Raw genomic sequence first — 17,196 nt, 5'->3', positions numbered from 1 at the left:
GCCATAAAACTCAGGCATTCTGTTGCAACTACAAAAACTGCATCATCTGTGTTCGTGTTGCTCTTTTTCTGCTTATAGTAGTTATTAGAGAAAACGTGCAATGCAAGAATTGCAGGAGGGGTGACTCTTCCATATGGCTGCTTTCAAATAGGGAGCAGAGCCCTGGATGAAGGCTTCTATTCAGATTTCTTATACTCAGAAATATTATGGACTTCTGCAGCACTAGGCAGGAAGAAGCTTCTAGTCTAAATAGTACCTAGAAGCTCTCATATGAAGCAAACCCCTCACTTACATAAGACTTGACTGCAAAGGAGCTGTTTCTGCTAGAGCTGGGATGAGGATGTATTCTTCCAACATCTGTTTGGAATACCCTGGGCTGGAGGTTCAAGTGCAGATTCCTGGTCCCCACCCAGACCAACTGAATGACAGTCTCTAGTCGGAGGACTGCCTCAGGCATTTGAGTTTTGTGTGTCTGTGCATGTGTGTTAAAATATATAGGTATATATGTACATATATATAAACACTTGTACACAACGTAAAATTTACTAATTTATCAAAATTTTAAGTGTACAGCAACTTAAATAACATTCATACTGATGTGCAACCATCATGACTCATCCGCAGAAATTTCTCATCATCTCAGACTAAAATTCCATACCTAATAAAAAATAACTTCCTTTCTCTTCATTCTTCAGCCCTTAGTCATCTCTGTTTTCTGTCTCTATGACTTTGAGTATTTTGGGTACCTCAGGTAAATGAAATCATACAATGCTTGTCCTTTTGTGTCTGGCTTATTTCACTTAATATGTTTTCAAGTTTCATCCATATTGCAGCAAGTATCAAAATTGCATTCCTGGAGTTCCCATCGTGGCTCAGTGGTTAACGAATGTGACTAGGAACCATGAGGTTGCAGGTTCAATCCCTGGCCTTGCTCAGTGGGTTGGGGCTCCAGCGTTGCCGTGAGCTGTGGTGTGGGTTGCAGACGTGGTTCAGATCCCGCGTTGCTGTGGCTCTGGCGTAGGCCGGCGGCTACAGCTCAGATTCGACCCCTCCCCTGGGAACCTCCATATACTGCGGGTGCAGCCCTAGAAAAGGCAAAAAGACAAAAAAAAAAAAATTTGCATTTCTTTTTAAGGCTGAATATTATTCCATTTTATATATATATATATATATGTATCCATTGATAGACATTTGTGTTTATTCCATCTTTTAACCATTGTGAATAATGCCACTGTGAATATGGATGTACAAATATCTCTTAGAGTTCCTTTCACTTGTTTTGTATATATACTGAGAATGCATTTGCTTTTTTTTTTTTTTTTTTTCGGCCAAAAACTTTATTGTTTCCATTTGGTCCAAGGGAGCAGGCTCCTCCAGGGTGGTTAAAAAGCTGCCTAGTGCTGCAGAGAGGGGCTTCAGGTAGAAGCCCTGACACTAGAGGGCTCCTCAAAGGCCACTGGGCTCCAGAGCCTCCTAGTCCTGCTTGAGGGTGAGGCTTTCAAGAGATGCTTGCCTATCCTGGGGACCAACCAGCTTGTGGAGGTTAGTCATGTAGTTGTCCATCTTCTTTTTTTCGTTTTAATGATTTTGATTAAGGTATTTTTGCATTCCGTAAAAATTTACCTATTTCAATTGTAGAGTTTGATGAATTTTTTTGGTAGGTGTACACAATTGTGTGGCCACACTACAAAGACACAGTTTCCTTATACCCCTGTTGATGCCCTCCCCCCAACCCAAACTCTCATTAATTTGCCTTCTCTAATTAATCTCTTGCCTTTTCTAGAATTTTCTATAAATGGAATTGCACAGTCCATGTCATTGAGTGTGTCGATGTTTTGTTCTGTTTTATTGTGAAATGAGTTATGGGCAGAGACAAAGCCTGGAGAAGAACCGAGCCTGGTAGAGCAGGCTATCCTCTGCCTGTGGGTGGAGTTGGTCCCTCCAAGTGGTACAACTTCATGGGCTATGAGAGTGGACCTCTGACCTTTCTATGGGCCACCCACATGCGCAGCTGAGAGCATGACATAATCATCATGCATCTTCCTGATGAGTTTCACCTGCTCATCCAGGCGGTTGTTCTCCAGGAAGTCACAGAGGTAGCGGTCTGCAGGGGAAGAACCCAGGGCATGTAGATCCAAATGGGCCTGGTTCAGTTTTTCTCCATGAGCAGGGTGGCTTCCGGAGCATCCTGGGTTTTACCTCATCCTCAGATGGCTTCTGCATGTCCTGGAAGAGGGTACAGATGGGTGCTGGTTTTGCATCTTTCCCTTGTGCTTCTCCTCCGCAAATTGCAGAAACAGTGGCCCACCCTCCAGAGCAACATCCTCTCTGTGGAAATAAAACCCCAGAGAGAGGTAGGTATAGGAGGCCAGCATGCTGACCAGGCGCTTGATGAAGGCCTCCACCTCGTTAGAATAATTCTGATGAAACTGGGCACTCGTGGTTGATCTGTTATGAGGAGTTAAACTCAAAAAATAGTGTTGGCTAGTCCCGGAGGCTGAAGATAGCTGAGTGGCTGATTCTGAGGGTTGAGGCTGGAAAAAAACTTGGAGGGAAGTCAGAGGCAAAGGGATGTTCATTGCAAACAACGTGGAAGCAAAAAACAAATCCAACAGACTGCTGAGCACACTGCTGCATGTGCACTCTTAACAAGCTTCTCTAGTGAGCCTCTTACCTGAAACTTTGATAGCCAGTAGCTTAGAGTTTTCCTAGTAAATTGTTTTGCCAAATCTTATGCAAATGTATCTTGAAACTTAGTTTGAAGGAGATGACTGAGTGGGGTTTTGCACCATCTCTTTTCTTTTGCCAGACCATCTTCCTGATCCATGTTAAGGTCGCCAAGCCTTGAGCCTCACCTACTATGAGCATCTCCTGTGATGAGTCCCTTCCCTTTCCACGTTTTTCTCAGCACAGGGGTCAGAGGACACTTCCCAAAATGCCTCTCTGCTTTTTCAAATCCATCCTAACTTCTTCCAAAACCTTACAGCCATTCGCAGTTGGGCTCCATCCATCTTCTCAGCCTCATCTTCCCCTAGAAATGCTACCTTCTTGCTTAGGGTTTCTCTGAGTTTTCTCCTGGACCACCAGCATCAGCATTACCTGGGAACTTGTAAGAGGTGCAGATTCTCAGTTGGCTTCAGACCAATTCAGTGAGGAAAGGGAGCAGGGTATGGAACCCAGCAACCTGTGTTCTAATAAGCCCTCCAGGTGATTTTTTTTTCTTTGATACATGCAGTGACTTGATGTGGGATTGCAGTTCCCAGACCAGGGATTGAATCTGGGCCACAGCAGTGAAATCACTGAATCATAACCACTAGACCACCAGGGAACTCCCAACAAGCCCTCCAGATGATTCTGAGTGTGAGAACCACTCCTGTCACCAAGGAAAGTCTTGTGAGAGTCTTTCCAAAACATGTCCCTGTGCCAGCTTCACACTATCCCACCTGGCAGAGACAGCTTGCTCTTTCTGCCCACTCAAACCATGTGTGGCCTCCAAGCCCCAAGTCATTTGCTGCCTCCTTCACAGACAGAGCCTCTGTTGAATCCCCTGTGGGAAAGCCCTCCCCCAGTTCTGTACTTGGCTGGGCCCTTTTCTGTGTGCCATTTGTCAGTTCATCCCTTACTGGCTTGTATCCTCTGTGCCTGGCACGTGACAGGTAATGACTGCATTTTATTGAGTCGAATAGATTTGCTTTACCTCTACTGGATTTGAAAGGAAGCTGGGGAATTCTTCAAATTGTCACCCAGCTCCCTTTAGACCAGCTAGGGCGCCATATTCTTAGTCCTAAATCATTGATGAGGAGAATCAGACGCTTCTGACAGAAATCCAACCATGACTTACCAGCCCTGAACCAAAGGTGGGTGGTGTGAACTTATGTGCACATCAATCAGGTGGCATCCTGATAAGCATTTCTCTCAGGAAATGAGTGAGACCCAGTTGCAGCAACAGATGGGTAGTGGGGGTGGGGAATCAGAGCCGCCTGCATCCACCAGAGAGAAAGGGCTGCAGCAAAGCACAGGTGCAAGGCTTTTGTTCCCTAGCCCGCTCCCTTCGAGTTAATGGAGACGTCTGAGAGCACTTCTCTTTTCTTGCGAGCTTTATGGCCCACATCATCTGAAGAATGCATTAGCATTCTTGCAATTACTCAAAATGGAATAAATGCTGAATTTTGTGTAGAAAATCTAGGAGTGTGTGCCAGGTTCAATTAAGTCTTCTACAAAGCCTGTGAGAAGCAACAGTGGGAAGGCGAGATCTAATTTTTCCTCCAGATACTGAAGAGTCTCCATAGTCTGTGGGGAATGCTATAATGAGTTCATAATGAGAATGTCTATCTTTTAATTCAAGTGCTGCCCAAGTCACTAGAAAATGGGGTGGGAAATGCTTTTCTACACATAATTTGATAAGAGGATTCATTATAAATACTGTTGTAGAATTATTAAAATGTTGACTGATTTTTCCCATCATTCTTCTTCCTAATAGTTGGTTAGTGAGGATGAAAAGCAATTATTTTTATAATACATTTTCATGTAATTGGCAGCTAAGTATACTCAATAGAGAATAATGTACTACTCTGCAATGAATTCTTTAAAAGGAAAGAAGTGAATTGAGAAGATTCTGAAAATTTTTACCCTTTGGGCTGCAAACACAGATCTCCCCATCATCAATCATTATCTGTAATTTACAATATTTTAAACATTGAAGGTGGTGTTATTATTTCTTTAAAAAGGCATAATTCTTTGAGAGTTCTGCACTTGGGACCAGTTTGTAGTGTTGCTTCAAATTTGCAAGCTGCATACAGTGACAGGAAAAACATGTTTGCTTTCTTAAGTTGGCCATTTTTAGCTGTACAAGCTAAATGGAAAAAGCAATCTTATTTAGAACTATGCTACAATTTCTTGATATATGAAAGGAAGGTGTTTATATTTAATGAAATTCCAAACCTAGGAGTTCCCATCATGGCTCAGCAGTAATGAACCTGACTAGTATCCATGAGGACTTGGGTTTGATCCCTGACCCCACTCAGTGGGTTAAGGATCCGGTGTTGCTGTGAGCTGTGGTGTTGGTCGCAGACACAACTTGATCTCAAGTGTCTGTGGCTGTGGTGTAGGCCAGTAGCTATAGCTCCAATTCAATCCCTAGCCTGGAAACTTCCATATGCCATGGGTATAGCCCTGCCCCCCCAAAAAAAAGCAGAAGAAAAAAAAGAAATTCAAAAACCACTCAGTGAATACATGGAATACATGGAACAGGGAGTTGCTTAGTCTAAGAACATTTTTTACCTCTTCTTCCCAAGAAGCTCATGAAGGAAATCACCTCCTAATGTTTACAAATTGTGATTACAACAGCCAATAACCATTTAGAAACTTCTAGGAAACTATTTCAGTTTATGTCTCCAAGACAATAGTTTCTAGGTCCTAGGAAAAGGTTTCAAACACACAGGAGAATGTGTGAAATTTTTCTGTTTATCTTTCCACTATAATTCTTCTCACTCTTACATATATGGCTTTAGGGCTGTCCTTCACCCCCTCCCATATTCCCTTGAAATTCTTTCTGCAGTAGATGGAGAGCGTTCTTCTTGGGGAGCTATCTGACTCAAGGTCAGGTTTGGAGTTATACAAAGGAGTGTCCATGAGCTTTCACTGTAGGTGAAGGCAGATCTGTGCTGGCATGTAGCTTCTATCCTTCTAAAGAGGGGAATGCTTTGATGTCTGTGAGAAAGACTGGGATTGCTAGATTGTCCTGTGCAGCTATCAGATGCTGTGGTGGGGGGTGGTCCCAGTTTTTTATTCATTTGTTCAGCATAGTTTCGTTAAAGAGAACTGAAGTTTGTTAGGTGCGTGAATTCATTCCAGTAATATTCCTTCAGCTTCTTTCATCTTCATATTTAAGAAATGCATTTGAATTTCTTTCTCCCCCAAACTTGGGGGTTTTGTTTTGTTTTGCTATGTCCTTCCTAGCTTTTTATTCTAACCTTAGAAAATTGGAATACCAGGATTCCTTAATCTTGTCACTGGTGCTTTGTAGAGCTTCATGTGTTTAAAAGAGTATTGAGTTGACCAGGTCCATCACAAGGCATGTGCAGACTTCTAGTTTGAATTGGTCTCAAGCTTCTGCTGTCCACTCTCTCATTGACGAAACTAAGATGCCTCGTGGTTCTGTAAACTGCTTTCTTATTCCCATCACTTGATGTTCAATATCATGTTTTAGAAATTTGTATGAGCAAATTCTATCCAGAAATAGTTTTTTTTTTAATTGTCGGATGGGAAATATTTTATTATTTTTATTTTATGTTTATTTTTTGTCTTTTTGCCATTTCTTGGGCCGCTCCCATGGCATATGGAGGTTCCCAGGCTAGGGGTCGAATCGGAGCCGTAGCCACTGACCTATGCCAGAGCCACAGCAACGTGGGATCCAAGCCACATCTGCAACCTACACCACAGCTCACGGCAATGCCAGATCCTTAACCCACTGAGCAAGGCCAGGGATTGAACCCCCAACCTCATGGTTCCTCGTCGAATTCGTTAACCACTGAGCCACGATGAGAACTCCCAGAAATAGTTTTAACTAATCACAGATACCAAGAACCACAGTCTGCTGCCACTGGCAATTTTTTTTTCTTTTTCTTTTAATGTGTGCCAGGAACTTTATTTTTTTAAGTTTTCTGGAAGTATAATTGATTTACAATGTTGTGATGATTTCTTCTGTACAACAGTGTGATTCGGTTATACACACTCATCCATTCTTTTTCAGATTCTTTTCCCAAATTTGTTTTCATTCATGTCTCTTGCCTGCTCATCTCCTAAGACATGGTCATCTCCAATGACAAATAGTCTTTAATAACTCCTCCCTTGGCCATCAGATAGGAGATTTCTGAAAGGGTCTCACCAGGCCAGGTATCAATTTGAGAGGCAATTATTTTTCTGTGTTCAGCAACCTGAGGATCAAAGATTTCACTTGGTGACATAAAACCTGACAGTGACATTGTGCAATCTTGTTTCACTAATGACTGTATTCGTGGCTTATTTGGTTCTCCCAAGCCTTGCATTCATAATGGCCTGCTTGCTTTATACAAATATATTTTTCATAACAATATGCTTGTTTCTTTTCTTCATAAAAAGGCACCTAGTCTTGCCTGCTTGTCTCCATCTTTCAAACATTGTAGCTACCATCTTATTCAGACCCTGTTTGTTTTCTCTTGTGGATTGTCCCCGACTTGGTGCATGACTCCATCCCACATATGCTCATCAAATTAAGCTTCCAAAAGTGAAGCTCTATCATATCATTTTCCTTGCTTGGAAACCTTCAGATTTTCTCTCCCACTTAATGAACTTGCGCTGACATCCAAGGCCCTGCATACTGGAGCCGTAACCAACTCTTTCCATCCTGTTTCCCAGTCTCCACATCCCCTCTTTCCATAACTTTCAGCCAAAAAGAAACACACTGCAGCTTTCCATATCCATACCTTTTTCAAGTGGTGTGCAACAGGGGTTGGCACACTATGCCCCGTGGTTGGATCTCTGCAGTCCATTTTTGTACAGGACAAAAGCTAAGAATGACTTTTAGGGGACTTCCCATTGTGGCTCAGCAGGTTAAGAATCCTACTAGCATCCATGAAGATGAGGGTTCGATCCCTGGCCTCACTCAGTGGGTTAAGGATCCAGTATTGCCATGAGTTGTGGTGTAGGCTGCAGATGTGGCTCAGATCTGGTGTTGCTGTGGCTGTGGCATAGGCTGGCAACAGCTGCAACTCAGATTTGACCCCTAGCCTGGGAACATCCAGACGCCACAGGTGCAATCCTAAAAAGACAAAAAAAAAAAAAAAAAAATGGTTTTTACATGTTTCTAAGGTAGAAAAGGAAGAGGGTAAAAGTGTACAACAGAGAAAGAATGTGACCTGCACACCTTAAAATATTTATTATCTGGTCTTTACTGAACAAGTTTGCCAACGCCTGGCCTAGAGAACACCCTTCCCTCTCCTGTTGATGCCATGAAACTCACATTTTTCACTGCAGGCCTGTGCCAAATGCTCAATACAGCCTCACAAACCTCTCTATACACAACTGCCCAGATGTTTCCTTTCCTCAAACCAACTTAGGGTCTTGTTAGTTCTCAGAGCTCTTACTTTTCTCTGTTATACCATAATTATATGTGTACTTTTTTATTAAGCTAAAGCTCCTTGAGGATAGAGATGATTTCTTTCTTTCTTTCTTTTTTTTTTTTTTTTAGGTCTTTTTATCTTTTGGGGGCCAATCTGAGGCATATGCAGATTCTTAGGCTAGGAGTCAAATCAAAGCTACAGCTGCCAGCCTACACCACAGCCACAGCAACACGGAATCCACACCGCATCTGCAACCTACACCACAGCTCACGGCAACGCAGGATCCTTAACCCTGAAGACTGAGCGAGGACAGGGATGGTACCCACATCCTCATGGATGCTAGTCGGGTTTGCTAACCACTGAGCCACAACAGGAATTCCTCATTTCTTACTTTTTTTTTTTTTTTTTTTAAACAAATGCTCTTCCAGCATTCCAGCGTCTGGTAAAATGAATTATAGACTAAAAATACTTAGTAAATATTTGTGATTGAATTCAATTAGGGTCAAATAAATATAAGCCATTTCCTGGATTTCTAAAAATGGATGAGAGGTTTCCTCTTTACCTGAGCCTTGGGTTATGCTATCCAATGAGCAGTGTTCTCTGGAGGGGGCTGTTTCCCAGAATACAGCATAAGGGCAGGTCTGATGTTGAGCGAATCCACGGGAGCTGCTTGAAATTCTCTCTGGCCAAGGGATGAAAACATGTGAATTAACTCCTAAAGATGTCACTTATGGACACTCCTGTCATGGCACAGCAGAAACGAATCCAAGAACCATGAGATTGTGGGTTTGATCCCCAGCCTCACTCAGTGGGTTAAGGATCCAGCGTTGCCTTGAGCTGTGGTGTAGGTTACAGACTCGGCTCAGGTCTGGCATTGCTGTGGCTCTGGTATAGGTGGGCGGCTACAGCTCCAGTTAGACCCCCAGCCTGCAGAGTGTGCAGTCCTAAAAGGCCAAAAAAAAAAAAAAAAAAAAAAAAATCACTTACTCCAAAGGGCTCTCATGTTTACAGAGTTTACTGTTTAATAGTGAAGTGGATAATTGATTTGGATCGTCCTTTCTATGAATTTTTATGTTGGAATTTGGGAGTTTCCACTCTAGGTCTGTAAGGATCATAATTTCCCAAGCCAGGTATTCTCTGAGGCATTCTCTATAAAACTACTAAAAGCATTTGGGAGAAGTTTTGGCATAATTCCAAGATATGTGAGGTTAAAATACAGAAGTGGATAGGTGAGGTAACATGACAGATAAGTTGTTGAAGAACTGTCAATGAGGTCGCTCTTCCTAACCAGGATAAATTGGTCGTCTGTTGGATTTTGTGCATGTCAGCCATTTTCACCTGACAATAAGTATAGGAAGCATCCTTTAGGCAGGAAGCAACCTGGGGGAGGTCCAAGGAGGGATATGGACTTTGAAATAGGAAAAGAAGAGCTGAAGGGTTTCATACAGATTTCAGGAAAGGCAACATGGTCATCAATGTGAAGATTCCGTCTCTTATCTGTGACAAATCCAACAAGGACACACACATACACACACACTGAATAAGAATGTAAAGTCCAAAAAAAAAAAAAAGGAGTTCCCGTCGTGGCACAGTGGTTAACAAATCCGACTAGGAACCATGAGGTTGCGGGTTCGATCCCTGCCCTTGCTCAGTGGGTTAACGATCTGGCGTTGCCGTGAGCTGTGGTGTAGGTCACAGACGTGGCTCGGATCCCGAGTTGCTGTGGCTCTGGTGTAGGCCGGCGGCTACAGCTCTGATTAGACCCCTAGCCTGGGAACCTCCATATGCCGCGGGAGTGGCCCAAGAAATGGCAAAAAGACCAAAAAAAAAAAAAGAATGTAAAGTCCAAAGATATATATGGGAAAATTCATGTCATACAGCCAGGAGAGCTTTTATCATAGTTGAGAAAGAAAGCAACTATTGAAGCCAGAAATAGAGTACCTGGAGTTACAGCTGTGGTACAACAGGATCAGCGGTGTCTCTGCGGCCCTGGGACACAGGTTCAATCCCTGTCTCTGCACAACGGGTTAAGGATCTGGCATTGGTGCAGCTGTGGCATAGGTGGCAATTGCAGCTAGGATCTGATCCCTGGCCTGGGAACTCCACATGCTGCGGGGCAGCCAAGAAAGAAAAAAAGAAGAAATAGTGTACCTTGTTTCAGGTCTAAGGAGTGAAGCAAGGCCATCATTAGCTAATAAGTAACCATGTCAGAATTAGAGGATTGGACATAGCTCCAGAGTCAAAGGGTGAGGCAGGGCAAGCTGAGAGGATCAGGATGGAGAGTGTGCCTGGCATGAGGGTGTCAAACACATAGTGGTAACAACATGGGAAAGGAGTTTCTGGTCAAGGTCACGAGAAGACCATTCTTCTTGTGAGATTGCATCCAGGTACCAGTCTAGGGCTCTAGGCCTTTAAGCACCAATGACATTTTCCTAAGTAGCCACAATACTATTGTCACACCTAAAAGAAAAAAATCATTACTTAATATTATTCGGTACTTGGTCCATTTTCTATTTCTCTCAATTGTCTTCAAAATAACAAAATGGAAGCTCTTGACACAATTAATACAGTGACATATTTTCAAAGACTGGTGGAGCCTCATGTTTATTGATTTTATGTTCCATCTCTGAGGATCATGAATAAATATTTTCAAAATCCCATGGTGACAGAAGCAGTAGCATGATGTCGTGTTGGAGACTCCAACAAGGTCAGGAGCTGGACCAGGGTGATATGATAGAAACACCAGAGAGAAGCAGAATTCACCAGGGTGAGCAGGCAACTGCCCACAGAGGGAGGCTCTCAGGGTGCAAAATCTTCTTCTTCTAAACTTCCTCCTAAAACTCCTCCATCTTTCTCATCTGCTAACCCCTCCTCCCTAATACCTGGGTGGGGTGAGGGAGAGAGCAAGTTCAGGCAGTTGGAGCAACAGAGAGCCCAAAGCAGGACACTCTGGCTGTGGCTTCCCAGCCTAGCTCTTTTCTCACCACATGATCCGCTGTTCCACCCTCTCTGTTCCAAGTCACGTACTATCAGGTTGCCTTTTGGCTCACCCCTCCCTTCTCTTCATTTTGCTTTGACCTTCTGACTCTTCCTAGGGCTTTGTTAATATAGCCACTTCCTCTGGCCAAATTTCAGTTACCTCAACATTTGGAATCTCTACCCCTACTTCATTGTGCTTGTCCCCTGCCCCCAGTAATTGCCCTTTGGCTCCCATATTCTGGTAAGAGAGAAGCCCTAGTCTCTGCTCTCACAGCCCAGACAACATCTTGACTGTGACTCATGAGAAGCCTTGAGCTAGAACCACCAAGCTGAGCCATTCCTCAATTCCTGATTCCCACAAACTCTGAGATAATAAAAGTTTATGTCCAAAGCTGCTAAATACAAGGTACTGTTGTTAAGTAGCAATAGGTGAATAAGTTCCTCGTTTCTTCCTACATTTACTCATTTGACCCAACAAAGTATTATCGGCTCGGATGCAAAGCAAAGTCTGCAGCAGGGTACACAGCTGAAGCATCCCTGGGTAGAAAGAAACAGCTACATCCCAGACTTAGATCCACACATGGGCAACTCTCCCCCTCAGTAGTAGAACAGCCCCTATTTCCAAAGAAGCTGCATTTAAGGCACCTGCCTTATCAGATAAAGGGAGGGTACCCTATTTTTGACGTATTTTAGAGACAGAGATTGTATCAATTCTCTAGAATTGTTTTCGCAATCCATGACTTTGTTTAAGGAAGTTAATTTCCTCCCTTCGGCAAAGTTCTTGCTATGATTTGAGTCCCTTTATTCCAGTCACCTCTTGGGTGAAGACAGGAAACATGTTTGGTATAACAAACCCTTCACTGACTCCAAATTACGCATCTCGGCATCGACAAAATTAATTTTTAAAGGGAGCAGATCCCACTGTGCTAAGTAAAACTGAAATAAATAATGTATCTCTATGTGTGTCTCATGTGCTTGTCCCTAGCCGGATTGTGTGAATGAGGGATTGAATCAGCCCCAATTTGAGCTCAGAGACCAAGGCAGTGATGCAGTGTTATTACTTTTTGGTACAAGTATACTTCCTTCAGTGTGTAATTCTTTTTCATGCTCAGACCCATAGGAGAAATCTTCTAAGGCATCAGCTTGAATTTCCTGGCATTGTTTGCTACATCTCCCCATTGGTACATTGCTGATGCACTCTCTGATGTATGACTTTCTTCTTCAATACATGCATTTTAAATTAAGCATGATTTTCCATGATACTTGCATAGACTATATAGCAGCTTTGAATTCTTGAATAAATTACTATTATGGTCATGGTGTATCTCCCAGACCACTCTATTAGAGAGTTGAGGGGAAAATACATTCTTTAAATCAGCTGTAATTTTTCATTCCAGTAGAAAATTGTTGGGCAAATGAGTAAATAAATTTGAATTGTAATCCTATTCACATAGGTTCCTCTAGCGCCAGCCTTTAAACCATGTTTGCTGAAAACTCAGGTATGCCAGTTTTTTTTTAAATTTAATGTGTAGTTGATTTACAATGTTTCTTCCGTTTCTGTTGTGCAAAAAAGTGATCCAGTCCACACAGTTCCCTATACTGTACAGTAGAGCCCCATTGCCCATCCCTTTCAAATATAACAGTTTGCATCCAAAAACCCCTTACCACCCATCCATCCCACTCCTTCCCCTCTCCTCACTGGGAACCACAAGTCTGCTCTCCTTGGCCATGATCTGTTTCTGTTTTATATATAGCATAATATGTGCCATATTTTAGATTCCACACACAAGTGATATCATATGGTATTTGTCTTTTTCTTTCTGGCTTGCTTCACTTGGTATGAGAATCTCTACTTCCATCCATGGCGCTGCAAATGACATTATTTTGTTCTTTTTTATGGCTGAGTAGTATTTCATTGTGTATATATATACACCACATCTTCTTAATCCATTCATCTGTTGATGGACATTGAGGTTGTTTCCATGTCTTGGCTATTGTGAATAGCACTGCAATCAACATAGGGGAGCATGTATCTGCTTCAACGAAAGTTTCGTCCAGATGTATGCTCAGGAGTGGTATTGCTGGATCATATGGTAGTTCTATATTTAGTTTTCTGAGGTGCCTCCATACCGTTTTCCAAAGTGGTTGTGCCAATTTACATCCCCACCAGCAGCAAAGGAGGGTACCCTTTTCTCTACATCCTCTCCAGCATTTGTTGTTTGTTGACTTCTTAATGATGGCCATTCTGTCAGATGTGAGGTAGTACCTCATTGTAGTTTGATTTGCATTTCTCTAATAACTAACTAGTGATGCTGAGTATTTTTTCATGTGCCTGTTGGCCATCCATGTGTCTTTTGGAGAATTGTCTATTTATGTCTTCTGCCCATTTTTCAATTGGGTTGTTTGTTCTCTGGTTGTTGAGTTGTATGTGTTGTTTGTACATTGTTTGCAAAGATTTTTCTCCCATTCTTTGGGTTGTCTTTTTGTTTTTCTTTTTTTTTCTTTTTTTTTTTTTTTGTCTTTTTTTGCTATTTCTTTGGGCCGCTCCCGCGGCATATGGAGGTTCCCAGGCTAGGGGTCCAATCGGAGCTGTAGCCACCGGCCTACACCAGAGCCACAGCAACGCAGGATCCGAGCCGCGTCTGCAACCTACACCACAGCTCACGGCAACGCCGGATCGTTAACCCACTGAGCAAGGCCAGGGATCGAACCTGCAACCTCATGGTTCCTAGTCGGATTCGTTAACCACTGCGCCACGACGGGAACTCCTCTTTTTGTTTTTCTAATGGCCTCCTTTGCCATGCAAATGCTTTTGAGTTTAATTAGGTCCCATTGGTTTATTTGTTTCTTTTTTATCATTATTCTAGGAGGTGGATTGAACAAGATGTTGCTGTGATTTATGTCAAAAAACATTCTGCCAATGTTTTCTTCTAAGAGTTTGATGATAGTATCTGGCCTTATATTTAAGTCCTTAATCCATTTTGTGTATGGTTTTAAATAGTGTTCTCTTTTCATCTTCTACATGTAGCTTTCCAGTTTTCTAAGCACCATTTATTGAAGAGACTACCTTTCTTCCATTGTATGTTCTTGCCTCCTTTGTCATGGATTAGTCAACCATAGGTACTTGGGTTTATTTCTAGCTTTATATCCTGTTCCACTGATGTATATTTCTGTTTTTGTGCCAATACAATATCATTTTGATGACTGTAGCTTTGTAGTATTGTCTGAAGTCAGGAAGCTTGATTCTGTCATTTTTGTTTGTCTTTTTCAATATTGCTTTGGCTATTTGGGGTCTATTGTGTTTCCACACAAATTTTAAAATATTTTGTTCTAGTTCTGTAAAGAATGTAATTGGTAATTTGAGAGGGATTTCATTGAATCTATAGATTGCCTTGCATAGTATAGTCATTTTGACAACACTGATTCTTCCAATCCAAGAGTATGGTATATCTTTCCATCTGTTTCTGTCATCTTTGATTTCTTTCATCACTGTCTTATAATTTTAAGAGTATAGTTTTTTGTCTCTTTTGATATTAAAGAAGTGCTTTATTGTTTTTTATGTGATGGTAAATGGGATGAGTTCTCTGATTTCTCTTCCTGATATTTCATTATTATTATATAGAAATACAAATGATTTCTCTGTATTAATTTTGTAGCCTGCAACTTTGCCAAATTCACTGAGGAGTTCTAACAGTTTTCTAGTGCTGTCTTTAGGTTTTTCTAGGTATAGTATCATGTCATCTGCAAACAGTGATAGTTTTAATTCTTCTTTTCCAATTTGGATTCCTTTTATTTCTTTTACTTCTCTGATTGCTGTGGCTAGGACTTCCAAAACTATGTTAAATAATGGTGGTAAAGTTGGGCATTCTTGTCTTGTTCCTTATCTTAGTGGAAATGTTTTCAATTTTTCACCATTGAAAATGATGTTAGCCGTGGATTTTTCCTATATAGTTTTTATTATATTGAGGTAGGTTCCCTCTATTTCCACTCTCTGAAGAGTTTTTATCAGAAATGGGTGTTGAATTTTGTCCAAAGCCTTTTCTGGATATATTGAGATGATCATGTGGTTTTTATTTTTCAGTTTGGTCATGTGGTGTATCACATTTATTGATTTGCAGATGCTGAAGAATCCTTGCATGCCTAGGCTAAATCCCAAGTGATCATGGTGTATGACTCTTTTACTATATATTTGGATTTGGTTTGCTAGTATTTTGTTGAGGATTTTTGCATCTATGTTCATTAGTGATATTGGTCTGTAATTTTCTTTCTTTTTTTTTTTTTTTTTGTGGTATCCTTGTCTGGTTTTGGTATCAGGGTAATGGCAGCCTCATAGAATTACCTTGGGAATGTTCCTTCCTCTGCTATTTTTTGGAAGAGTTTCAGAAGAATAGGTACTAACTTTTCACTGAATGTTTGATAGAATTCACCTCTGTAGGCATCAGGTCCTGAACTTTTGTTTTTTGAAAGGTTTTAAATCACACTTTCAATTTTGGTACTTGTGATTGGTCTGTTCAAATTTTCAATTTCTTCCTGCTTCAGTCTTGGTAGGTTGTGCTTTTGTAAGAATCTGCCCATTTCTTTTAGGTTGTCCATTTTATTGACTCTAGTTAATTATAGTAGTCTCTATTATCCTTTGTATTTCTGTGGAGTCAGTGGTAATTTCTTTTTCATTTCTAATTTTATTTTATTTTAGTGTTTTTATTTTTTTATTACTCAAATGAATTTATCACATCTGTAGTTGTATAATGATCATAACAATCTGATTTCACAGGATTTCCATCCCACAGCCCAAGCACATTCCCCCACCCCCCAAACTGTTTCCTCCAGAGACCATAAGTTTTTCAATGTCTGTGAGTCAGCATCTGTTCTGCAAAGAAGTTCAGTCTGTCCTTTTTTCAGATTCCACATGTAAGTGAAAGCATTTGATGTCGGTGTCTCATTGTATGTCTGACTTCACTTAGCATGATAGTTTCTAGGTCCATCCATGTTGCTAAAAATGCCAGTATTTTGTTCCTTTTAATGGCTGAGTAATATTCCATTGTGTATGTTTACCACATCTTCTTGATCCACTCCTCTGTCGATGGACATTTAGGTTATTTCCATGTCTTGGCTATTGCAAAGAGTGCTACGGTGAACATCAGAGTACATGTGTTGTTGCGAGTTTGATTTTCTCTGGATAGATGCCTAGGAGTGGGAGTGCTGGATCAAATGGGAGTTCTATTTTTAGTTTTCCGAGGAATCTCCATACTGTTTTCCACAGTGGTTGCACCAATTTACAATCTCACTAACAGTGTACTAGGGTTCCTTTTTCTCCACACCCTCTCCAGCACTTATTGTTTGTAGGGCCATTTTGATGAGGGCCATTCTGACTGGTATAAGGTGGTACCTCTTTGTGGTTTTGATTAGCATTTCTCTAATAATAAGTGATGTTGAACACCTTTTCATGTGTTTTTTGGCCATCCATATGTCTTTTTTGGAGAACTGTCTGTTTAGATCTTCTGCCCATTTTTTGATGGGGTTGTTTGTTTTTTTGGTGTGGAGCTGCAGAAGGTGTTTATAAATTTTGGAGATGAATCCCTTGTCAGTTGATTCACTTGCAAAGATTTTCTCCCATTCTGTGGGTTGTCTTTTCATTTTCTTTAGGGTTTCCTTTGCTGTGCAGAAGCTTTTCAGTTTTATTAGGTCCCATTTGTTTATTTTTGTTTTTGTTGTCAATATTCTAAGAGGTGGATCTCAGAAAATGTTGCTGTCATTTATGTCAGAGTGTTTGGCCTGTGTTTTCCTCTAAGAGTTTTATAGTGTCTGGTCTTATATCTAGGTCTTTAATCCATTTTGAGTGTATTTTTGTGTATGGTGTTAGGGAGTGTTCTAATTTCATTCTTTTCCATGTGGCTGTCCAGTTTTCCCAGCACCACTTATTGAACAAGCTGTCCATTCTCTATTGTATATTCTTGCCTCCTTTGTCATAGATGAGTTGGCTGTAGGTTCATGGGTTTAATTCTGGGCTTTCTATCCTGTTCCACTGATCTATATTTCTGTCTTTGTGCCAGTACCATATGGTTTTGATGATTGTTGCTTTGTAGTATAGTCTGAAGCCAGGGAGCCTGTTTCCTCCAGC

The 17,196-nt window shown here is 41.3% G+C and overlaps 1 protein-coding gene across 1 annotated transcript in view; it reads right to left on the bottom strand.

The window, feature by feature from the left end:
* Positions 1-1,988: 1,988 nt before the first annotated feature.
* The window catches only part of LOC100626329 (ferritin light chain-like), a 74,038-nt gene continuing 58,830 nt past the window's right edge, over positions 1,989-17,196 (bottom strand). The window contains exons 2-3 of the mRNA XM_084999103.1: positions 2,309-2,448; positions 1,989-2,104 (exon numbers count right to left, since the gene is read on the bottom strand). Coding sequence (XP_084855229.1) covers positions 1,989-2,104; positions 2,309-2,448 — 256 coding nt within the window. The remainder of the gene's footprint in view (positions 2,105-2,308; positions 2,449-17,196) is intronic.

This window comes from Sus scrofa, chromosome 15, assembly GCF_054392235.1.
Source record: "Sus scrofa isolate SSC_HxYL_T2T_F1_AM1 chromosome 15, Sscrofa_HxYL_maternal_Yorkshire_Landrace_v2.0, whole genome shotgun sequence".
In the NCBI taxonomy this organism is placed as follows: domain Eukaryota; kingdom Metazoa; phylum Chordata; class Mammalia; order Artiodactyla; family Suidae; genus Sus; species Sus scrofa.
This window is presented reverse-complemented; position numbering and strand designations above follow the sequence as displayed.